Here is a 21214-nt window from a genome sequence, read left to right on the forward strand (position 1 = left end):
ATTAACAACTACTGGTTGTTTGCTAATATTCCATTCTTGGACAAGCTGCTTGAGCAAGTGGCTGCCAGCCAACTCCAAGTACTCTTGAATGAAACAGATTATCTAGATCAATTTCAATCAAACTTTAGGCCTGGTTTTAGATTGGAAACTACCTTGGTAGCCCTGTTGAAAGACCTCTGCCAAGAAAGGGCCAGAAGGAGTGCAACCTTGCTGGTGTTCTTGGAGCTCTGAATTAGGAAACGAGGAATTTTATAAGATCCATGACAAGAGGCTTTGTCTTTTGCTTTCGTTTGGGGAGCGAAACCGATGTGTTGTTTATGCAGGCAACTCTGGAGGCCCATAGAGCATCCGCTGCCCTACTCAGGGAACCAAAACAGCTAGTGGTAACCCCTCCAATGTATTGCTTAGGCACTTTGGAAGGGCTGTCAAAATGAGGGGAAAGAATTTAAAAGCTACGGGGAACAAAAGAGCTAGGGGTGGGGATATAAATCATGCCATGGCATTCCTTGGGATACCGGCTGGAGGACAAAAGGATAAGGAGGGGAAGAGCAATACAGGGTGAGTGTAAATGTCTGCCAGGCACACAGTGGGCTCTTCACAAAGCTGCCAATCCACCAAAGCTTTTGGCAGGAGGGACATGTGAGCCAGCCAGCCTGCCTAGGAACTTTCTGTGAACAACAGAGCCAGCCAGCACACTACTCCATCTTCAGGAAGCAGCTGGCGATACATACCTTTGTGAGAAGCTGCGAGTAGTAGTCTGGAATGCTGTCCAGGGCCGCGTTACCAAAAGAACCCTTGAGTTGGCTCTTGCCGTTGATTGGGCTGCTCCCAAAGGGTGGGAAAAGGTTGAAATTGGCAGTAATAACAGGTTCCATGAGAGGCAGCAGGGAGAGTTCCTGAGAAAAGAGAACTGAATCAGGCAGGTGACTCTTCATGCACTGACTGACAGATCCTAGACACTGTGTGAGGGATGCACTCAGATATGACACACACACCAGGGTGAGACAAAGAGGGCCCTGTACAGCAAAGGGAAAAGGATATGCATTGCCAGCACTCAAGATTCCAGCTTAGGCTGCAAAACCGTTACTATGATGGAAAAAACAGAGGCTAAACTGTAGCTCCTGCTCAAGGATATTCATGGAATCTTTCGGGCACTGATCCCAGGAGACTGACAGCCAGTGCTGTTGATAGGATTTACAGGCCCAAAAGACAGATGACTAAAGGCACAATTCTGTGCAGGTTACACAGCAGGAAGTTCTACAGTGTCATCATTCCCCAGCCAGCATGACATAGGGACGTGCCCTAAATGCCTACTTCTTCTTCCCATCCCTCTCTCACACACACAGAGTCTGGTGGCTATAAATATTACTTAGGAAGCCAGAAATATACGTCAATGAAACAAATGGAACTAAAAGGGGAAAAAGAATGCCACTCAATCCTCCATTTTTCAAGAGATAAGGCCTCCACTTTGGATCCAGCAATACACTAATTATGGAAGCAGGTTAATAAAACAAGCTGAACATGAGTTCAATGCAGAGACTGTGTCTATGGCAAGTGACAACTGCAAAATACTAACAGATGCATCATGTGAATCCAATCTAATATTCTCAGAAGTTAGATAGGTTTGCCGCATAGTAAGAAAGGTGCCTTTTTAATGTGTCTTTTTAAGGTATCTTTTAATGCAGCCAAGAAATTAAAAGATGCTTGCTCCTTGGAAGGAAAGCTATGGCAAATCTAGACAGCATACTAAAAAGCAGAGACATCACCCTGCCAACAAAAGTGCATATAGTCAAGGCTATGGTTTTCCCAGTTGCAATGTATGGCTGTGAAAGCTAGACCATAAGGAAGGGTGAGTGCCAAAAGACTGAGGCCTTTGAATTGTGGTGCTGGAGGAGACTCCTTTGAGTCCCTTGGACCACAAGGCAATCAAACTGGTCAGTCCTAGAGGAGATCAACCCTGATTGTTCTTTAGAGGACCAGCTACTGAAGCTGAAGCTCAAATACTTTGGCCACCTAATGAGAAGAAAGGACTCACTGGAAAAGACTCTGATTCTGGGAAAGATTGACAGCAAAAAGAGAAGGGGGCGGCAGATGACATGGTGGCTGGAGGGAGTCACTGAGGCAGTCAGTGTGAGCTTGGGTGGACTTTGGGGGATGGTGGAGGATAGGAGAACCTGGAGGAATGTTGTCCACAGGGTTGTGAAGAGTTGGACATAACTTTGCAACTGAACAACAAGAAAGGTGCCATGGTATAATTTCAGAAATGTAGAAAAAAGCAATTTCAAAAAATCAACTAGGAACTTTTAAATTTCATGACTGATGAGATTTGCTGTTTGTATTGCTATCTTGGCATATAAGCTGGTGGGGGCCTGTATTACATGTTTGTGCTGCACATCCTTCCCCCTTTATGGTTAGTAAGAAAAAACAAACAAAAGCCAGAATAAAACAGAATAGATAACTGGTTAGGACTGTCTGCCTGTGGTGATTTTACTTCTAACACATACAAACCTACATGGTCTTTCCTTCCAATTCTGCACATACAACAGATTCCAAAGCATTACATGTAACTGCAGTATCCTATCCTTTTATTCAAGCCGTCTACAGAAGAGAAAACTAGTTCTGCAAAGATGTACCACTTTGCAACATGCTAGCAGCTACCACTTTCTATGTCCTCCTCACTCCTCACTGCTATGGCTGGCTATAAAACCTGTGCAGCTCCTAACGTATTAAATGGCAATTCTTTGCTTTCTTTATGCGCTGACATTTGAGAGAAATACAGAGGCACTCATGAAATCTCCACCCAGTCTTTCAGTCAGCTGGCACCCCACACAGCAGGTAGACTGGGGGGTGTACCTGCTTCAGTTGCTTCATTAGGGCTTCATTGGTCTTCACTCCATCCTCCTTGCGCAGCTTCTTACGGGAGTTGGCAAGTCGCTCCCCGGCTTTTTGAGCTCTCTTGGGCTTTGGTGGTGGGGGTTTCTTCGCTGCTAGCATATCCTGTAGTGGCCCAAAAGAGACAGGCAGACATAGATGCAAGTGAATTTCCACTTCTCAGCACACCTTTCTGGGCACGTGCATGTCCCTTTCTGGAGACATACAAGATCCCACTCTTCATCCTCCCCTCCCCTGCAGAACTACCTGCTTTGTGGGCAGCAAGGTTACAAACTTTACTAGTTTAGACTGCAGGTGACAAGCAGGAAGAAGAGAAGGAGTCATATTCTGGAATGCTTCTCTATGTAGGAAGAATCCCTCCCACAGCAAACCAGCACAATGGGTACTTGACTTCCTCCCCCCTCCATGTTCTAGCTTTCTACAGTACACATGAGTCTGAAACACACACATGCAGGGAAGTTTTTAAAGAACTGCTTACTGAATTACTTGTTAGATGCATTTTCTGGCAGGACAGCCAAACAGATTAACCCCTGGCCCCCAGCACCATGAATTCCCCATTCACACCACTGCTACTGAGGCTAGCAGCTTCTCTTCTCCCTTCATGCTCACCTCTCGCGCGTCTGGTGCCACCTGCAACCGGCCCTCCACCCCAGCCAGCTTGCCATCCACGTGCCCATTGACACCGCCGGAGCGCTGTGTGGCAAGGGTCACATTCTTGGCTCGCAGCAGCTTCTGCAGCAAGAGGTGGCCGGCTTCGGTGCGGGTGAGGCTATTACTGGTGGACACGGGATCCCCATTTGCCTCTCGCTTGACAGGCTGGGCACTGTTCATCAGTGCACACTGGGCTGCCTCTTCTTTGGGCTCCTGTTTGATACACACAAGGGGAGGGTCTCCTGGTAACGGCAGGACTCTTCTCCCTGCTGGTGGGGAAGCGGATTTCGCCACCTGACCATTGACTGACTCCACGGGATCTTTGGGGCACTCTGAGTCTCTGAGGCTACAGGTCTCGGGAACAGTCTCCCCTGTGCTGGGGACAGAAGGTGGGTCAGGAGGCAGCAGGGGGCTGGGGGTAGCAGGATGGTGTTTCTGGGTGGGAGCTGGGTGCTGCTCAGGGCTTTTATCTAGGAGCAAAGGGGACGGTCTCTTTGGTTCTGAAGGAAGAGGGTGCTGCGGCGGCGGTGTAGGTGCCATGCCAGCAATGCTCAAGGGCACGGAGGGAGGCTGCGGGGTAGAGAGCCTTGACACCCCTGTGCTGGTGGGAGTGGGGGTTGCTTGCTGGCTCACTGGCACTCTCTGCTGCTCCACAGAGGCAGCAAGGCCCTGCTCTGGACGAATTTGGAACACAGCGAGAGGAGGCTGTCTCGGCGGCGGCTGTCCCACGGCGCCAGGCAGCGAAAGCTGTGGAGTGGTAGGCTGACCTTGGTCCACTGGTGCTGCCGCCTGCCCTGGGTAGGGGCTGGCCTGCCGCAAGGCCTGGTTCTGTTGCAGCAGGTTCTGCTGGTGCCGCTGCATTAGCAGGACTTGCAACTGCTGCTGCTGCTGAAGAGTGAGGTTCCGAAGCTGTGGGTTTTTGGAGATGACCCCCTGAAGCTGGGCACGGAGCTGGCCCATCACAGGGCTTGACAGGATGCTTTGGCCTTGCGGCAAGGACTGCTGCACCATCATGCTTTGCTGCTGCTGCAGTGGCACCATCAACCCTGATGTTTTGGAAGGCCCAGCTGGGCTCTGAAGGCGCTGCTGCTGCTGCAACGGCAGTTGCTGCTGCTGCTGCAACGGCGGCGGCTGCTGCTGCTGCTGCGACGGCGGCTGCTGCAAAGGGAGCTGCCCTGGTAAGCCTTTTGAAGGCTGCTCCAAGTTCTGGCCCACAATCCTTTGCTGCTGAGCCATGATGTTTTGCACTTGACCGTGCTGTTCCATCTGCAGATTTAGCAAGTTGGAGGCCTGAGTGCTATCTCGGTGGTGGTGGTGGTGCTGCTGCTGCTGAGACACCTCTTGCTGTAGGATACCATCTATAGGCAGGTGAGTCCGCAGTGACTGCTGGAGGTGGTTGCTTTGCTGCTGCTGCTGCTGCTGCTGCAGATGGCTGCTTTGCTGCTGCTGCTTCTGCTGCATCCGAAGCTGCAGGGATCCCAAGGTGCCCTGCTGCTGAGAGCCCGGAAGAAGGTGCGGTGCCTGTCCCATGTCAACTGACTGCTTTGGCTGCTCCCCATGCTGCTGGAGCATCAGCTGCGAGGGCTGCTCCTGCAGAGGTGTTCCACGGCTAGGCATCCCCTGTTGTTCCTGGCTGCCCATCTGCAGCTGTGCTCCCAGTTCCTGGCCTACCAAATGGGGCCGAAGTTGCTGTGGCTGCAGCACCACACCATCAGGCCCTTCTTGTGGCAGCCCAGAGGTGCTTTCTGGCCCTCCCTGCTGTTCCTTGACAACCAGACCCTGCTGCTGCTGCTGCTGCTGCTGCTGCTGCTGCTGCTGCTGCTGCGGCAGGGTGGGCTGCATTCCCTGACTCGAGTGCAGCGGCTGGTTCAGAGATCCATGCTGCACAAAGTGCTGGATCGGTTCTGTGGCTACACCCTGCCCCTGGCTGAGGGCACCCGGCTGAGGGGCTGCCCCCAGCGCCCCGGGCTGGGCAGCTGGCCCCTGGCCCAGCAGTGTCTGGTGCTGCGCTATGTTGTTCTGCTGCTGCTGACTCAGCAAAGTCCTCTGTTGGCCCAGTAGCCCTGCCTGCTGCTGCTGCGGCGACAAAAGCACCCGATGCCCCATCATCCCCTGGGCCTGCTGCTGAGGGGAGCCCAGTGCCCTGTGCTGCTGTGGAGCCAAGAGCATTTGCCTCTGTGAAGCTGGGTGAGCCATCATGCCCTGATGTTGCAGCATGGGGTGTCCCAGCATGGCTTGCTGCTGCTGCTGCTGCTGCTGCTGCTGCTGTTGCTGCTGCTGCTGCTGTGGCGGCGGCGGTGGCGAAAGCTGCTGGACCATGACTCCTGGCTGGCTGTTTAGCAGCCCTTGCTGCTTGGGGAGCAGGTTCTGGCTGGGCTGAGGTGTTGGTGGTGGAGGAGGGGGTTGGCCCATCAAGCCAGCCTGGCCTAAGCTGCTTGGCGGCGGCTGCACGGACACCTGTCCCATAAGGCTCTGCTGCTGCTGCTGCTGCTGCACCATGGACACCTGTCCCATGAGGCTCTGCTGCTGCTGCTGCTGCATTGTCATTTGTCCCATGAGGCTCTGCTGCTGCTGCTGATGCTGCTGCATTGACACTTGCCCCATGAGGTTTTGCTGTTGCAATTTCTGGGCCAGCTGCAGCCTTTGCTGCTGCAGCTGCCTTTCCTGCAAGAGACGGTTGCTGGAGAAAAAGTTGCTGGGGGCAGCACCACCAGGGGGCTGCTGCGGCTGGGGCTGCTGCTGCCCCATGAATGGCAAGCCCTGCTGAACAGCCATGGGGGAAGCCTGAGGGAGGCGCAAGCCTCCTGCCAGGCCCTGTGGCCCCTGTGGGAGGCCATGTGAGGAAAGCAGCTGGCCGGGCAGCTTAGCCATGAGGCGAGGGCTCTGAGAAGGGCTGAGGGCCAGGACAGTGGAGGTTTGCTGCTGGTGTTGCTGTTGCTTGTTGCGGTACTCAGCCATGAGATTGGTATGCTCCTTCTGCTGTTTCCGAACCTGTCAGAGCAGGAGAGGGAGATGAGATGAGATGAGATGAGATGCAGGAGATGTTCATGCAGCTGATAATCCATCTATTCCACCTTTGTCCTCAGGGGCCAATTTGCTCAAATACTGAAGGCATATTTACAAGAACTAGAAGCCCTTTTCTAGTAAAGATAAAGCTGGTTTTTTCTTCTTTAATGGGAGCCCATGTGCTGAGGATATTTAGATGCTGCTTCAGATCTTATACTTTTACTGTGACTGAACAGATACACTAAATACACAGAGGCCAGCACCAACTCAGTATCCCCCCACCCCACGCAAATACTCCATCTCTACCTGCTCTTCTGGCTAGGAGCTACCCTAATACACCTTTAGCCAACATGCCATTTCTCTCTTCCAGCCCTCTCTCATCTCAGCCTTCATTTTCCTTCATTCAATCAAGCTTCTTCCGTACCGCCTACCTCCTTAGAAGAGGCATGAAGTCAATACTTTGCCTCGATCCATGCCTTTTAAGCCACCACACACCCCTTCCAGATACTACCTGGTCATAACCAGAACCAAGCCAGCACACTTAGCCAATGCAACACAAGCTGGTTTGGAGGATCTACCTGATCCAACTGCTTCTGGATCTTGCTCTGCTGCTCAGTCACCAACTTCAGCTTTTCAGCATCAGCCTCAGGAAACTCCCGGCCAGCCTTTTTAGCTGTCCGCTGCTTGGCACACAAGGCCTTGCGGGACTTGCGGTGAACCCCTATTTGCTCCTCAAGCACCTTCAGCTGCATCTGGAGGAGTTGCTGTGTGTGAAAAAGCCACTCTTCATACTGACGCTGATCAGCTTCATCTAGAAATGAAAAAGAGCCACCAATGCAGAAAATTAAAGATGTGTACACAGGACAGGTTCAAAGTGCATTAAAAAAGAACAGTTCTTAACAGTTATATCCAAATTCAACTCTCAATACTGTACAAACTAATGCAGGATATGGAAGTGTGCATGTTTGACCCTCTGTATGCAAACTTTCCTTGGATATGAGAGATTCTGAAGAGCTTACTTTGTGTTGGTAAATGACAACGTTCAATGTTGTGAATGGTAAAGCCCATGGATAAGAACGAGGTGAGTGGAAGTCATGAACGGCGGATTGTGCCAAGGTCACAAGGGGGGATGCAAACCGAAGAAAGGATCACCTGACAGTCCTCTGTTCCCAGCTTCCTTCTTACAGAGGAGTTACTCACCAGTTGCCCATGAGGCACTGTCTGTATTTGTAGACGGCATGTGGTCAGATAATGCTAGGAAGGGTAGAATTCACCACCTCTCCTTGCTAGTTTTAGCCAATGGGAGTCAGGGTTCCCATTTTTACACTGGAAATTGTGTTTTGGAACCAAGAGGCAGCAGGCATTCCTCATTTTTCAATCTGGCATAAATGAGATACCAGCCTTCCCCAACCCATCAATCTACAACTCCCCTCAGTTCAGGCAGCATTGTTGGGGATGATAGGAACTGTAGGTCAAGACATCTGGAAAGTGTCAGACTGGGAAAAGCTATAGCGAGCAATCTTGAAAGAGCCCAGCTTTCAATCTTGGAGTGCTAGTCAAGGAAAAGGAACACACAGCTCCTTCAAGCACCCGCTATTCTGCCCTGATTACTCACTGATGACACCTTGAGCAAAGGTGGGTGGGTTTGGACGAGCCTGGGTTGGATCATTGCTCCGCTCCTGCAAGAGAATTGAACGAATCAGAAACTCTACAGTCTTGCCCACCGACTTTTCCCTTGTTTCCACTACTACAGATCTCCTGGGACCTGCCAACTATTGCTCACCTGTCCTCCAGAGCCAGGGAGGATGTGGTTCTGCATTTCAGAGGAAGATGAAGCTCCAGACAACCTCTGAGCCAGCAAGGAGACTTGTTGCCTGCAAGGAGGAAGGGGGCAGGGTGAGATGGGGTAAGGGTGGGAAGAATGAAGCAAATGTAAGGCCAGGAGGCCTGGAGGACTGAGAAATGCTATGCCAGAGTCTCTCAAAGCAAGAACCTCCACATACCGGAGAACAAAAACTCCAAAATATTTTAGCTTCAAGTGCATCTAAAGGCAAAACAAAGATGAAGTGTTTGTCACAGTTATCACAGATGAGGGCCGCCATGGCTCAGCAGGAATGTGTGCATGCGTGTATGTAAGCAGCATGTTCCCTTCATATGCCCTACTGGGAGGCATACATCAGGTGCAGCGAACCTCCCTGAAGAACCCTGAACATCCATTCCCTATGCCTCCACCTCCCAGAGGTAACAAAATGCAAGGTAAGACGCACACAAGTACTTCTGTTAGAGAACGGATGGGACAGAGTCCATCACCTGCACACACTCTGAAGGTGCATGTCAGGAAGGAGCTCAAACGTCCCTTATCAACTGCGGTTACCTCTGGAGGGAGATGCCTGACAGCCCTCTGGAACCCCAGATCTAAACCACACAGCTCGATGCTTACCTGTTCATGCCAGGAGGCACCCCAATGCTGCCCTGTGCCATGACCTTCTTGATACCCTTCAGTGCCACCATCTTAGCTTTGGCAATGGGATCCATGATGTCTTCAGTAGCAAATTTATCCAGATCTTCTTGAGGAGGAGGAAGAAAAACAAAAACAAGAAGAGATCAAATACCGATCAGGATAGAGATGGCTCCTTTGTGTTCCTCCCACATGTCACCAAGAAAGGGCCAGGCTTTTCCCTGTCTATCACTAGCACCCCAGTATCAGAGCACTGAGGTTCTAATGCATGTTTTATTGGGAATGAATGGCAGCTAGGTTAAAGAAACACTCCCTGCCAAAGGACAGCTGGAAGCTAGACCCTCACAGCCACCAATGCACACCCTCTAGGACAAAGTTCGGGCAATGCCTGATTGGTAATTTTAGGCTCCAGACTTTATGGCTGGTAGTGGGCTTTAGATGGCCATGTGCATTAGTGCAGTTATACAGTGGTACCTTGGCTCATGAACTTAATCCATTCCAAAACTCTGGTCATGACCCAAACTGGTCGTGAGCCAAGTCAAATTTCCCCATAAGGTTCAATGTAAATAAGGTTAATCCGTTCTGTAACTATTTTTTTTATCACAAAAATTTGAAATGGGCATGCTTGGGGGGGGGAGGGTGCAATCGTGGGCGTGCTCAGGGGGAGGTGCGTGTGATCCGGGGCTCACTGGTGGGGAGGCGGACGTGATCGCAGGTGCACTGGGAGGGAGGTGGGTGCAATCGCAGGCAAGCTCAGGGGGGGAGGCGTGATCGTAGGTGCGATTGCGATTGTCACCCGATGTGGAGTTTGTGACCCGAGGCAAAATTTTTCAGAAATTTCTGTTTGTGACCCAATTTGGTCATAAATTGAGGCGTTTGTGAGTCGAGGTACCACTGTACACATGTACAACTAGCATTTCTCTCTTTTCTCCCCTCCACCTTCATTCCACACTTTACAGTTGTTTCTACATCCTTGTTATGTTTGTTTGTTCCTGCTGCCCTGATGCTAAACACATTGGAATAAGGAACCTTTTGTTATAGAAAAGGATCTATTTTAATGTAAAAATAATCAAACATCTGCAGACTACGGTAAATTAAATCAAGCAAGTAGGGTTGTGATCCACCCCTCTTCTGCTCATTGGATTTCTTTCTTGTTCTTGGCCCTGGCTTAGGAATCAAGCCACACTGAAATTAAGTCCAAGAATGGTTGCACCACCAGCAAAATTCCTCTTGCACAACCTTGCAACCTTACTCTGCAGCACATACAAAGCTCACAAGTCACATGTGAAGTGGACTCCGCTTGTGCAGTGTTTGTGTGGACTCAATTCCTGACAGACACACACACAAACACTCACTGCGCTTTGGTGCCAAGTTGGACTCAGGGCTGTGAGAAAGCAGGCCGGAATCCAGGGAGCTGAGCTGGGGATTTCCCCACCCGCCCACCGTGAGTGCAGTTCTCAAACATCCCTACTGTAACCATGCGTATGCCCCTCGGGCTGTCCCTAAGTATAAAGTTACAAAATTAAGAAGGAAGCTGCAGTAAACAATGCCAGCCCCAGTATCCTCATGTTGGTCCCGGTGTGGATGTTCTCTTGGTGGTCATTTGGGAGCCCCTGGGTTGTGGTGCCTTGGGCTTTGTGGAACCATGGAGGCTAACAGATCCAGCATGGCGGTGCTCTAGTTGCACAGCGAAGCATCTGTGGATGGCAGCTGCAGCAATGTAGCAAGGTGCAGTTGCAGAGGCAACATGCATGCTGCCCCAGTGCAATTAGGTCTTTGAAACTACCCTTAGAATGTTGCATGCCTTGGCCTTGGCAAGGGGCGGCATAGAAATGTTTTAATAAATAAATAAAAAATAAAACAGTAAGAATCTGCCTTATGCTGAGTCTGCCTCTTGGTCTGTCTAGGCCAGGGGTCTCAAACTCAGCTGGAAGAGGAGTCTGGGTGAGGCTGGGCCGCATCGAGTATTCCACCACTGCGCTTTGAAGGCCGCAGGGCCCCTCCCCCGTGCCCCGCCCATCCCGGCAAGTGGCCCGCGGGCCGCGAGTTTGAGACCCCTGGTCTAGGCCAACATTGTCAACACTGAGAGCCAGCAGGTCCCAGACAGCATTTCAGGCGTAACTCTTTCCTCCTGCTACCTGGAGAGGCAGGGGACAGAGCCAGAGACCTTCCGCACGCCAGTCAGACGCTGAATGACGTCTCCTCCCTAATGTTCATGACTGTACGTTTCCTATAGGTTAGCAAATGGGATAGTCACGTGGGTCCACAGCTAAAATTCAATCAGTCCCGGTGGAAAGTAGGGTGGACATCCAATTTGAGATTTTGGAAAGAACCCAGTCATAGTTTGACTTTTGAAAAAGTAATTTGATCACTCAACCACATTTAAAATCGAGTTTCTATCTTACATGTATTATCTGAATAGATGTTGCTCTTTAGGGGCTGTGGGAGGAAGCAAGCACTTTCCCATCCCATCCTGTGTGTGAAGCATAATTAATCTTCTGCTAACTTGAGACACAGGGAGCAGTTGAGGAAAAGGCTATCCTTTTCCCAGGCTGATTCTGCCATCAGATTCGGCCCATCAAGAATAGTGCTTTTGTGAGGGATGCACAGTGGTGGATCCCTCACAAGCAATTTTCTTTCTGGCCAGACCCCGTGACTTACTGAAGTGGCAGATTTTTAAACCATTCAAAGTTTTAATTATACACTCTGCTGAAAACATAATGAAATAAGCTGATGTAGAAAAGCCCTCTCAGAAGCCCTCTTACCTGTATCAGGGAAGAAGCTGTTGGCCAGCTGCTGCTGCTGTGACTGCATGACAACTTGCTGGGGCTTAAGTCCTATCATCTGCTGCTGCTGCTGCGGCTGCGGCTGCTGCTGTGGCTGCTGCTGCGGCTGCTGCACTCCAGGCATAGTTGTCTGCATTAAGACCTGCTGCTGGTTCTGCTGGCCATGTGCTGCCTGGACGCCATGCTGGGTGGCAAGCATATGAGCCTGGTTCTGAGTCACGCCCAAATGTGGAGCCAGTACCTGGCTTTGCTGGGGACCAGCCAGGCGTGGTGGTTGCTGCTGTTGCTGCTGCTGCTGCTGCTGCTGCTGCTGCTGCTGCTGCTGCTGCTGCTGCATCAATTGCTGGTTGGCCACCATACCCTGTTGCCTGGCCACGAGGCCCAACTGAAGCTGTTGCTGGGGACTTACCAGTTGCCCATCATGAGGCTGGGAAGAAGGTGCAGGGTGAGCCAGCATGGTGTGGGGCTGGAGGTGTTGCGATCCACCTGGCATTTGAGCAGACATCTGCTGTTTCTTCTGCAGCTCTTTCTTCTCGTGTTCCAGGAGATCTTCAATCAGGAGAGGCAGCTCGCTGGCTACCAGGGAGCTTTCCATCTTGTCCAGATCATCTGCTGGTGAGTGCTGCTGAGTATTAGCTAGGCTCAGGGCACCCCCATCTAGCTCAAACTTTTCTAGGAGGGTGTTACTGTCATTGCCCATTTGGACAGGAGCAAGTGGTGGGCGGCTTGGGGTGCCATAGAGAACCTTTTCTGACACAGAAGGGTGGTTGTTGCTGTGGAACTGGGCAATGCCAAGGCGTACTCCAGCAGGACTCATGAGGCTCTGGCCAGGCTTCATGTTCCCTGCTAAGGTGGCGACCATTTTCTCAGCTCCTTCAGATTTGACAGGAAGCTTCTCTGGAGTGCTGGTGTTAAATTGGCACGGCGAGGACTTGAGGCAGCCTTCTTCTAATTTGGGCTTAATATCAGCAGGTAGGCTCACCATCTTGTTATCCAGCATGTCATTGTGGGTTTTTACAAGGACAGGGGACGGGGGCACCCCTGCAGAGGAAGAGGCAGGAGCATGCAGAAGACTAAGCCCCTCTTTAGCCCTGGGCATATCATCCCTGGGCAACGATGGTGCCTTCGGCTTATCTGGCTTGCCAGCACCAGTGGAAGGAGCATCCTTGAGGTAGGGTCCAGAAGAGGGCTCTGTCTTGAGCAGAGCATCCCGTTCAGCCTTCTCATTGGCAGATTCCACCAAGCGCAGATGCTCGTTGAAGATGTCCTTCTTATCCCCTGTGTCCAGCTCGGGGTCTGTGTAGGCCAGCAGGTCAAACTCATCACCATTCAGCAGGTCATCCAGGTGTGGGTCATTGGTTTCCAGGTTATCCAAGTTGCCTAAGTCATCATCACCTTTGGCAACATCTGGATCAAGACTCAAGTTGGCCAAGTCATCATCATCCTCCAGATCCTTGTGGGAATCAAAGTCATCATCTAAGTCTGGTTCCACTGGCACCTCACAAGGTAACGGCCTACTAGCTAGACCTAACTGGTTCTTGCCAGCGGCTGAAGTAGCATCTACAACCACTGGGGTGATGGGCACATCTTTAGGGCCAGATGATGTGAGAGGCCGGGGTGGGATATGTTGCATCTCCAGGTTTCCAGGCGGTAGGATCAACTGAGGCATGCTCTTGGCATGAGCGTGATGGCTGTTGCTCATCTCTGCCCCCTGAGGGGAGGTTGAAATAGGGATCTTTTGTGTTTGCATGCCTTGGCCTCCCAGGACAGGTGCCTGCATGGGCATAACAGACGCTTTCAAAGCCTGCGCAGCATTATCATTTCCAGGCAAGAAGAATCTGGGTCGAACCTGTGGATTTTGCTGGACAAAGGCAGGCCCAGCTCCACTCCCAAGCACCCCCTTCTGGATGTTGTGCCGTAGCTCAATGAACTGGGCTCCCAGTGTGCCAGCTGCAGCCTGAAGCTGTTCACCAGGACCTGGCAGACGTGGGGGAAGACCCCCGAGTCCTTGACGGCTCAAGTCTTGGGTAGGGGGCTGGGGGAAGCGTGAAGAGACGGAGAGTCGCATGGATACGGCTTGCTGCTGCTGCCACATCTGCTGCTGTGGAGATGGGGCTTGGAAGACACCACGGGGATAAAATGGCTGTGCAGCTGCCACTGAGGGCCTGGAAGGGGTTAAGAACAAAGAAAGGGGGTGAATGGCAATGGCAGGACACAGCTGGGGGCTCCTGGGAGCCCTGCACCACTACCATCCACAGAATGACTACAGGTCACTCTCAGTGCTACCTGACAACAGGCATATGTGATCTGATTAGGGCCTGCCCTTCCAATGACAGCATAAAAGACTCACCTGCCATTGATATCCATGGAAGAAGGGGTGGCTGCTGGGGGTGGCCGAGCAAGTCGCTCGTCCTGCACATAGGCTGCTTGCACCATGACTGTACTGGGGAGTTTGCTGCCCCCTGGAGTGCCACCCAAGCCGCCTAGTATTCCCTTCTCCTGGGAAAAGCAAGGACATCCGTGAGCATGTTTGTTACTATCTGACAGCACAGTCTCTAGAAAAACAAGCTCTCTAGGAAAGTCACCACACCCCCAGTCTACTGTGAGGACAAATCTAATGCAATTTATGCAGATCATTTATATTTAAGGATTCTGTTCCTTTAATCATCCTGAAACAAATTCCTGATAAAATGAATTCAAATTCCTAAATACCAACCTAGCATCATGTTTTTAATCACAAAGCAACATCACACTTGGAAACCAATGTATGTAGCTGGATTAGAGCAAACTGGGCCATTTGTGATTTAGCCCGGTCCAGTCTAATAGCAACTTTCCAAAACCTCAACCAAGCGAATTTTTGAAAGAGAACTTTCCGACCCCTGCTAGCAGATACCATTTTAACGAGATACATTCCCAGCACACGGCTGTCTTCTAGAGGCTTCTGAGAAAGAGCGCTAACAGACTGAATTACTAGTGAGAACTAAGCATGGAGAACTAAGCCAGCTGCATACAATAGTAAGGTACCTATTTCAATTGTTTGCTCATACAAATTTGACCACATATGCTTAGAAAAGCCAGCTTCTGAAATGTGGCTCTTTTAACTTGGAAATTCAGTCTGTCCCCTCCCTGCACCAGTGGCAAATGGGACTCCTTCTTTACTTAGTGGAGCAGCCCTTGGGAAGCCAAGGCTCCACCTTCTGGGGGACAATGACACAGCAGACAGCTCCCTTGGGATGCATCTGGCCCCCTTCTCCTCACAGCTTTCAAGTCCACAGAAGATTTGCTTCCCAATGAGATTTTCAAAAGGAGGAGGAGGCAGATGAACTGATCTGCCTTTTGGATGCTAGAGAACATGAGCATCCAAGCTCCTGAATCTTGATCATCATATTGCTCTGTCATGTGAACTAGAAACTGCTTTCTTTTTGAAGACATCACAGGCAACCAGAATTCTTGCGGAGACTCTTTGTGAGAAGCCAGATGCTGCAATCCACAGTGCAGTCACAGACAGGTACCCTCTCTGGGGTGACCTTACCTGTGCCGATGGGTAAGGAGTCATGCTCCGATTCATCTGCTCAAAGGCTTGCCCACTGCTCTCCGGATTCCATGATGCCTGTGTGTTGGTGGCTGCAGCCGCTGCACTCTCTTTTTCTTGTCTCAAGTTGTTTCTCTGGATCTGCTGCCGAATGAGCAACTCACGGAGCCTCTGGCGCTAGTGGGTCAGGAGGGGCACCAAAGAGACAGGGCACAGACTGTTAATCTGCCCTGCAGTTACAGGTCTTTAAAGCAAGTTTGCCTGCAGTCCCAACTTCTGGACAAAATTTGCATTCCTCCTGTAAACAGACCTTCCTCAATGCCTCCCCTTGTTAGTATGCATCTCCTATTTCTGGGACTCAAAACCCCAAGCCATGCTGCTAGAGGATTTTGAGCACTTTACTTGCTCTGCAGTTGTGTGTGCGTGCGGGGGGGGGGGGGTTAGTGTGTGTGTGCACGCTCACACACTTCCACCCAACAAATATGGACTGGAGAAGGAAGACTGGGACAGCTACACCATATACACAAAACCTTAACACCAAACTGTGGGACTACTGCCCACCCTGCCCCTCCGTCATTCCACACTCATAAGGAGTGGGTACTGGAATATTGTAAGCATCGAAAATATAGGGAGTCTCTATAGGCACAATGTCAAATTTTAGAACTGGATCAATTTAGAAAGCAAGTTCTCCCACTGTGTCTTGCTGCATGCCAAAAGCAATACGGAGTAACATCCAACAAATTAGACACCATGGCTGTATCACGGATGGGTGATGCCATCTGAAGCACTGCGTGCTCTGCTTCTCTGGGTTTGTTTTAATCACATGTTATGGAACTGCATCATCCCAGAGAGCAAGTACACCCTATGCTGACAAACCATCACGGAAGCACAGGCCTTCCTTAGAGATTATTTCAAAAGCATTTAGGTTCTAGCCTTGCTCCCTTGGCTCTGGCTACTTCTTCTCAGCCTTGCCATAGTAAGTGGCCGAGTGGTACAGGGTTTTCTCTCTCTCTCCACTCCCACTATTTGCCTTCTGAAAGGTTCTAAGGACAGGTCTCACCCACATTTAGAAGCTGAGCAATTGCTACATCTCAAGTCAGGAAGAAATTCTGTCTGTCCTCCCACAAATGAGCCACAGACCTATAGAAACTTGGTTTTGGCCTTCCTCTCCAGTTTGCTTCGATTGCTTGGGTCCCTTGTGTTTATCTGCTCTGAATAGAGCCTTTGGTGCAATACTCATGCTTTTTACCCCAAATCAGGATCCTGCAATCATCTTTTGAGCTTGGAACCATGGAACCAGGGTAGATGTCCTTCCGCATGACTTCCAGTCTTGGATTCTACATGGCATAATTCTGTGCTGGGACTGCTTTATCAAATGCTTCCCCCACTGTCCCCCTGTGCCTGAAGACAACCTAGGTGGGTACCCACTCACCTGCCGCTGTTTCTCCATCTCTGTCTGGGTGGGGTTGCTGCCCATTGCCCCCTCCTGGCTGGCAGGCAGCTCCTGCAGGTCTCTGTTAGGGGGCCCTGCTACCAGTCCTTCTTCTCTCTTGTCCCCTGGTGGCACCATGCTTGCTCGTGCTGGCAGGTAGGACAAGGTGCCCTCCTGCTGAGGGGCGGGCTGCTGGGGCAGAACTGAGGGAGGCCGCAGCGGAGAGACATTGTAGGAGTCTGTAGTGTTCTTGCCCGGCCCCAGGGGGCTGCTAGTTTGGTGGAACCCCGGCGAGGACACGTAACTTGTGCTTTGCGGTTTGCCAGGAGCAAAATGGCTGTTGACCCCATGGGAAGGGGAGCTCTTGACTGTCTCACTGGGAGGGAATGTGAAGCGCATCTGAGGCTGAGCATTCGGGAAGACACTGGCACCAGGGGAGCGGGCAAACTGGGGCTGCTGGTTGGCCTTGGTGTGGGGAGACTCAGCTGAGGGAGGCCCTGAAGGGAAATTACCGACAGCGTGGGTATTATGAGAAACCGGAATTGGCTTGAAGCTGCCAGCATCTGGGATCTGGGGCCGAGGGGGCTTGTGCAAGGGGCCGAAGGGATCCCGGGACTGGGGCCGTGACGGGGGCCGAGAGTACGGGTCAGGGGACTGAAATCGGGGTGTGACTGGGGACTGGCAGAAGGCTTCGTTGGAGAGTGGCCGGGGTGTGAGAGGGGACTGGGAGCTGGACTGGGACTGCGGGCTGGCAGGGATGCGGGAAAAGGGGTCAGAGGGCAACGAGCGAGGGGGCAGGGCACAGCAGCTCTCTGGGGGTGGGGGCTGTGGCCTCGGTGTCAGTGGAGGCTGAGCGTAAGGATCTGGGTATGGGGTCTGTTTGTAGAGATCAGACTGGCTGGGGGGAGAGGCAGCCAGGGAATGAGCATCGGGGGGCCGGTGCCCCAAGCCTGGGCTCTGGGGCTCCACCTGAGACTGGCGGGGGGTGAGGGGGGCTTTAAAAACATCGGGAGCCTTCATTTCAGAGGAGTGCTGAGCCCCAGAGGGAGAGTCGCCGTAGCTGGAGCCGTAGCTGGGAGAGGAGATCCCTGGGCCTGCGTCCTCCTTCTTGACATCCAGCACTTTCTTCTGCTCCCCAAAGGGTGGAGGCGAAAGCAGCAGGGCTGCTCGCTGGGGGCTGCCAGGCACGGACAAGCTTTCCAAGGACCCATTGGGGCACCGGGGCTTGAGGAACGGGTCTGGTGTGGAGGGCTGGTGTCTCGGGGTGCCAGGGGGGGTGGGCTGGAACTCCCCAGGTGGCAGGGCCGGACGAGGGTTAGGCAGGAGTGGGGAATGCCCCGCGGCAGATGCGGAGACAAAGCCAGCAGGCACTGCTGGGCTCTGGCCCACCAGGGAGGGGGAGGGGAAACCTGGGTCTGGCGGGGGGCAGGCAGAAGCCATGCCGTAGGGCTCGTGCAAAGGCACTTGCGCTGGGGGCTGGGCACTGGGGGCAGAAGGAGGGAGCTTGAGGAAGGGCTCGCCGGATGACTCAACACCCGACCCGCTTGGCAGAGCTGCAGCGCTGTTGACGCAGAGGGGGGGTCCAGGCGCTGAGGTGGCAGGAGGGGGCTGGGTGCCACCAGGCAGCACCCCCTGCTGGGATGGGATGCGCAGGTGCAGGGCAGGGCGGTCTGGTCTCCGCAGCACCTCAACTTTGGTCTGCTTGTTGATCTGGCTCTCAGCTTGCTGTGAAGAAAGCGGGGAAGGGTGCACAAGAGGCACGATGTCAAAGGCTACACCAGCACCGGAAGAATGCCCTCTGCACCACTCGCGGTGCAAAAATGGGGGTGGGACAACGGCTACTTCTTAGGGCTGCCTCCTCCAACCTGGTGCTCTTCAAATTTTTTCATCTTCTACTCCCATCATCCTCAAGCAGCATGACCAAGATCAGGGATACTGGGAGTTGGTGGCCCAAAACATCTGGCGGGCACCAGGACAGGGCAGGCTGGTTTAGGGGGTGAAGAAGGGAAGGCTCTTGAGAGGATCGATACCTTCTGCATTCTAATCAGGCTTGAATTTCATTGTGTGCATGTTATTTTTTATGTTTAGATCTCACCTTTCCTCTATTAAGTCCCTCAAGCAGCTTACAAAACAATAAAACCAACAAACAATATATTTATTTAAAAACCAATAGAAATACTTGCTATAAAGCAATGCCACCACAGAGAATTTATCTATCAAATTCATGGGACAGAAAAATTCTCTTAACTTGCTATCTAAATGCTAGGTATCCAGTTCCCCAGATGTTAAGCTTCAAGAACAGGCAGGACTACACACGAGAAGACTGTAGGGCTGTTCTTCAGATGGTCTTACGCCAATCATAGCTTTACGTGGAAAAACCAATCTTTGCCTTGCACCTGATCATGTGCTAGAAGCCAGCCAAGTCCTTTTTAAAATCAGCAATAGATGTTCAACGGGGTAAGTCCTGGTTAACAAACTGGCAGCTGGATTCTTGCATCCTACAATCATACTATTCAAGTCAAAATTCAAGATCCTGAGAAACAGGATGGGTGGAGGGGTTGTCTTTTTTTTTAAACAAAAACACTTCTAGCCATTAGGGCTGCATGGACTAGCTTGAAAGCACAGCGAACAGGGCCTAACGAAACCTAAGAACTAGAGCTGGGAAGCAGAACAGCATTTCCAGTACCATGCCCAGCTTTCAAGCAAAACCCAAAATGGTATTAAAACAGGAAAACTGGCAACAATAGAAAAGATAAATTTGCCTAATTCTTACAGAGGATGGTGTTTGATCTTTCCTGGCACAGAAATACACACAGCTTTGGGCAACAGCTGGCTCAACAGAGGGCCCAAAAAGGGCCCAGCTTCCCAGTAGGCCTCTCCTGCTCAGTTCTTGGCCTGTTCTATCCATCTGCTGCCTTTTCCATTTTTTGCTTACCTTCTGCACTTTGTTGATGCGGTGGGCTGCCCTGTTATCTTTGGCCTTTTGCTGCACAGAAAAATCCAAAATGAGAAAGGATCATGACAACCAGGAAGGCGAAAAGCTTCTCCACCCGCCAAAACTAGACTAGCATTTCCTTCCAGTGTCACTGGACGGGCCATGTCTTAAATTGTTGTTGCAAATTTTTAAAGTAGGTAGCATGTCTAACATTCTGTGCAGCAATGATGAATTCAATTCGCCAAGTGAAGATCTTTATTTAGCCAAGACCTAGCCCCATGCACATACAAAAGGGAGGTATCAGAGGGTTCCAGAAGCAACATTTTTTAGAATGAAAAGCCTAAAGGGTGAAATCCCCCAAACAGCCTAATCAGGACTGAGTCAGGAGTCACAGAAGGCTGATTGGTGGATAGAACAGAGACCCTGGGAGGAGGAGAAGGAAAAGATAATGGAATATCCCAGAGAAGAGGGAGCAGCCAAATGCCTGAAACTCTAAACTTAAGCATTCCACACTGCAACCATTTGGCTAACAATATTCAAGCTGGGTACATCTAGATATGTGTGAGCACACACAAAAGTAAGAACCCTTCATAAACTACAAGAGGAAAAGTAACCATTCAAACTAACAATACACAATCTTGAGCTTCCTACCACAGGCCACTTACCAAATAAGGGGCTTTGTCTGGGGCTGGCACCTTTCTCCAGAGCTTCATGATCTGCTTGCAACGGCTAGACCAGTCTTTGAGGGTTAGATAAAGAAGATAAGAAGGAAGAGTGGTTATATTCCCACTCTTATATCACCTGCTGTGGGCTTAGCAGCGGTGACAGTGGTCTTGCAACCCCCCAGCCGAAACCAGCTTCCCACACTTGCTATATGTGCATGTGTGCACAGATGGCTTCCTCTTTTTTTAAGGCTTCTGTACACACATGCTCACACATGAAAGAATTTCACCTTCTCCCATACAGGTAAGAGAACTGCACAATCCCACTTCTGCCAAAGACTATGTAACCTACACAAGGCTACCACCACTATTGTCTCTTCCACCCATCTACTTCCAAACCTTCTTTGTCAAATACATTGAATATTGTTTGTCTGGCACCTCGACAGTCTTTTAACTATTTGGCAGCTTATAGAATAAATAAATGCATAAACATACAAGGGGGGACCAAAAAAACCCAGGAATTATCTTCTGGAGGGCAGGCCCCTTGTAGCATAACTTTCTCCACCAAGTAAATGTTCTAGGACAGTGGTGGAGAACCTATGGCACATGTGCCACAGCGGGAATGCAGAGCCCTCCCTCTCTGTTGCCACAGGAGCCAAGTTGCACCAGCATCGCCCCAGCAGCCGAGCATTGGATAACTGTGAACATAGGGGCCATGCGCATGCTCAGGTGATGACATCATGAGCCGCGACTCATGAGCCGCGACTCATCCGAGCTTGAGCATGGTAGGTAAGTGCACTGCCAAAGATAGCTAGATAGCTATATATAGCTATAGCGCTCTCTCTCTCCCTCTCTCTCTC

At 51.2% G+C, this 21214-nt stretch overlaps 1 protein-coding gene across 15 annotated transcripts in view; it reads right to left on the minus strand.

Annotated features, from left to right (window-relative positions):
* The window catches only part of KMT2D (lysine methyltransferase 2D), a 94395-nt gene that overhangs the window by 17270 nt on the left and 55911 nt on the right, over window positions 1-21214 (minus strand). For 13 of the 15 annotated variants that reach the window (XM_044449479.1, XM_044449473.1, XM_044449474.1 and 10 more), the window contains 13 exons: window positions 20358-20431; window positions 19693-19743; window positions 16758-18482; window positions 15326-15502; window positions 14144-14292; window positions 11773-13958; window positions 8990-9116; window positions 8333-8423; window positions 8165-8228; window positions 7128-7360; window positions 3502-6534; window positions 2854-2997; window positions 732-896 (listed from right to left, as the gene is read on the minus strand). In XM_044449479.1, coding sequence (XP_044305414.1) covers window positions 732-896; window positions 2854-2997; window positions 3502-6534; window positions 7128-7360; window positions 8165-8228; window positions 8333-8423; window positions 8990-9116; window positions 11773-13958; window positions 14144-14292; window positions 15326-15502; window positions 16758-18482; window positions 19693-19743; window positions 20358-20431 — 8219 coding nt within the window. The remainder of the gene's footprint in view (window positions 1-731; window positions 897-2853; window positions 2998-3501; window positions 6535-7127; window positions 7361-8164; window positions 8229-8332; window positions 8424-8989; window positions 9117-11772; window positions 13959-14143; window positions 14293-15325; window positions 15503-16757; window positions 18483-19692; window positions 19744-20357; window positions 20432-21214) is intronic. The other 2 variants (XM_044449482.1, XM_044449476.1) reach the window with 2 other exon arrangements.

Source organism: Varanus komodoensis, unplaced genomic scaffold (assembly GCF_004798865.1).
Source record: "Varanus komodoensis strain SLA01 unplaced genomic scaffold, ASM479886v1 scaffold59_1, whole genome shotgun sequence".
Lineage (NCBI taxonomy): Eukaryota > Metazoa > Chordata > Lepidosauria > Squamata > Varanidae > Varanus > Varanus komodoensis.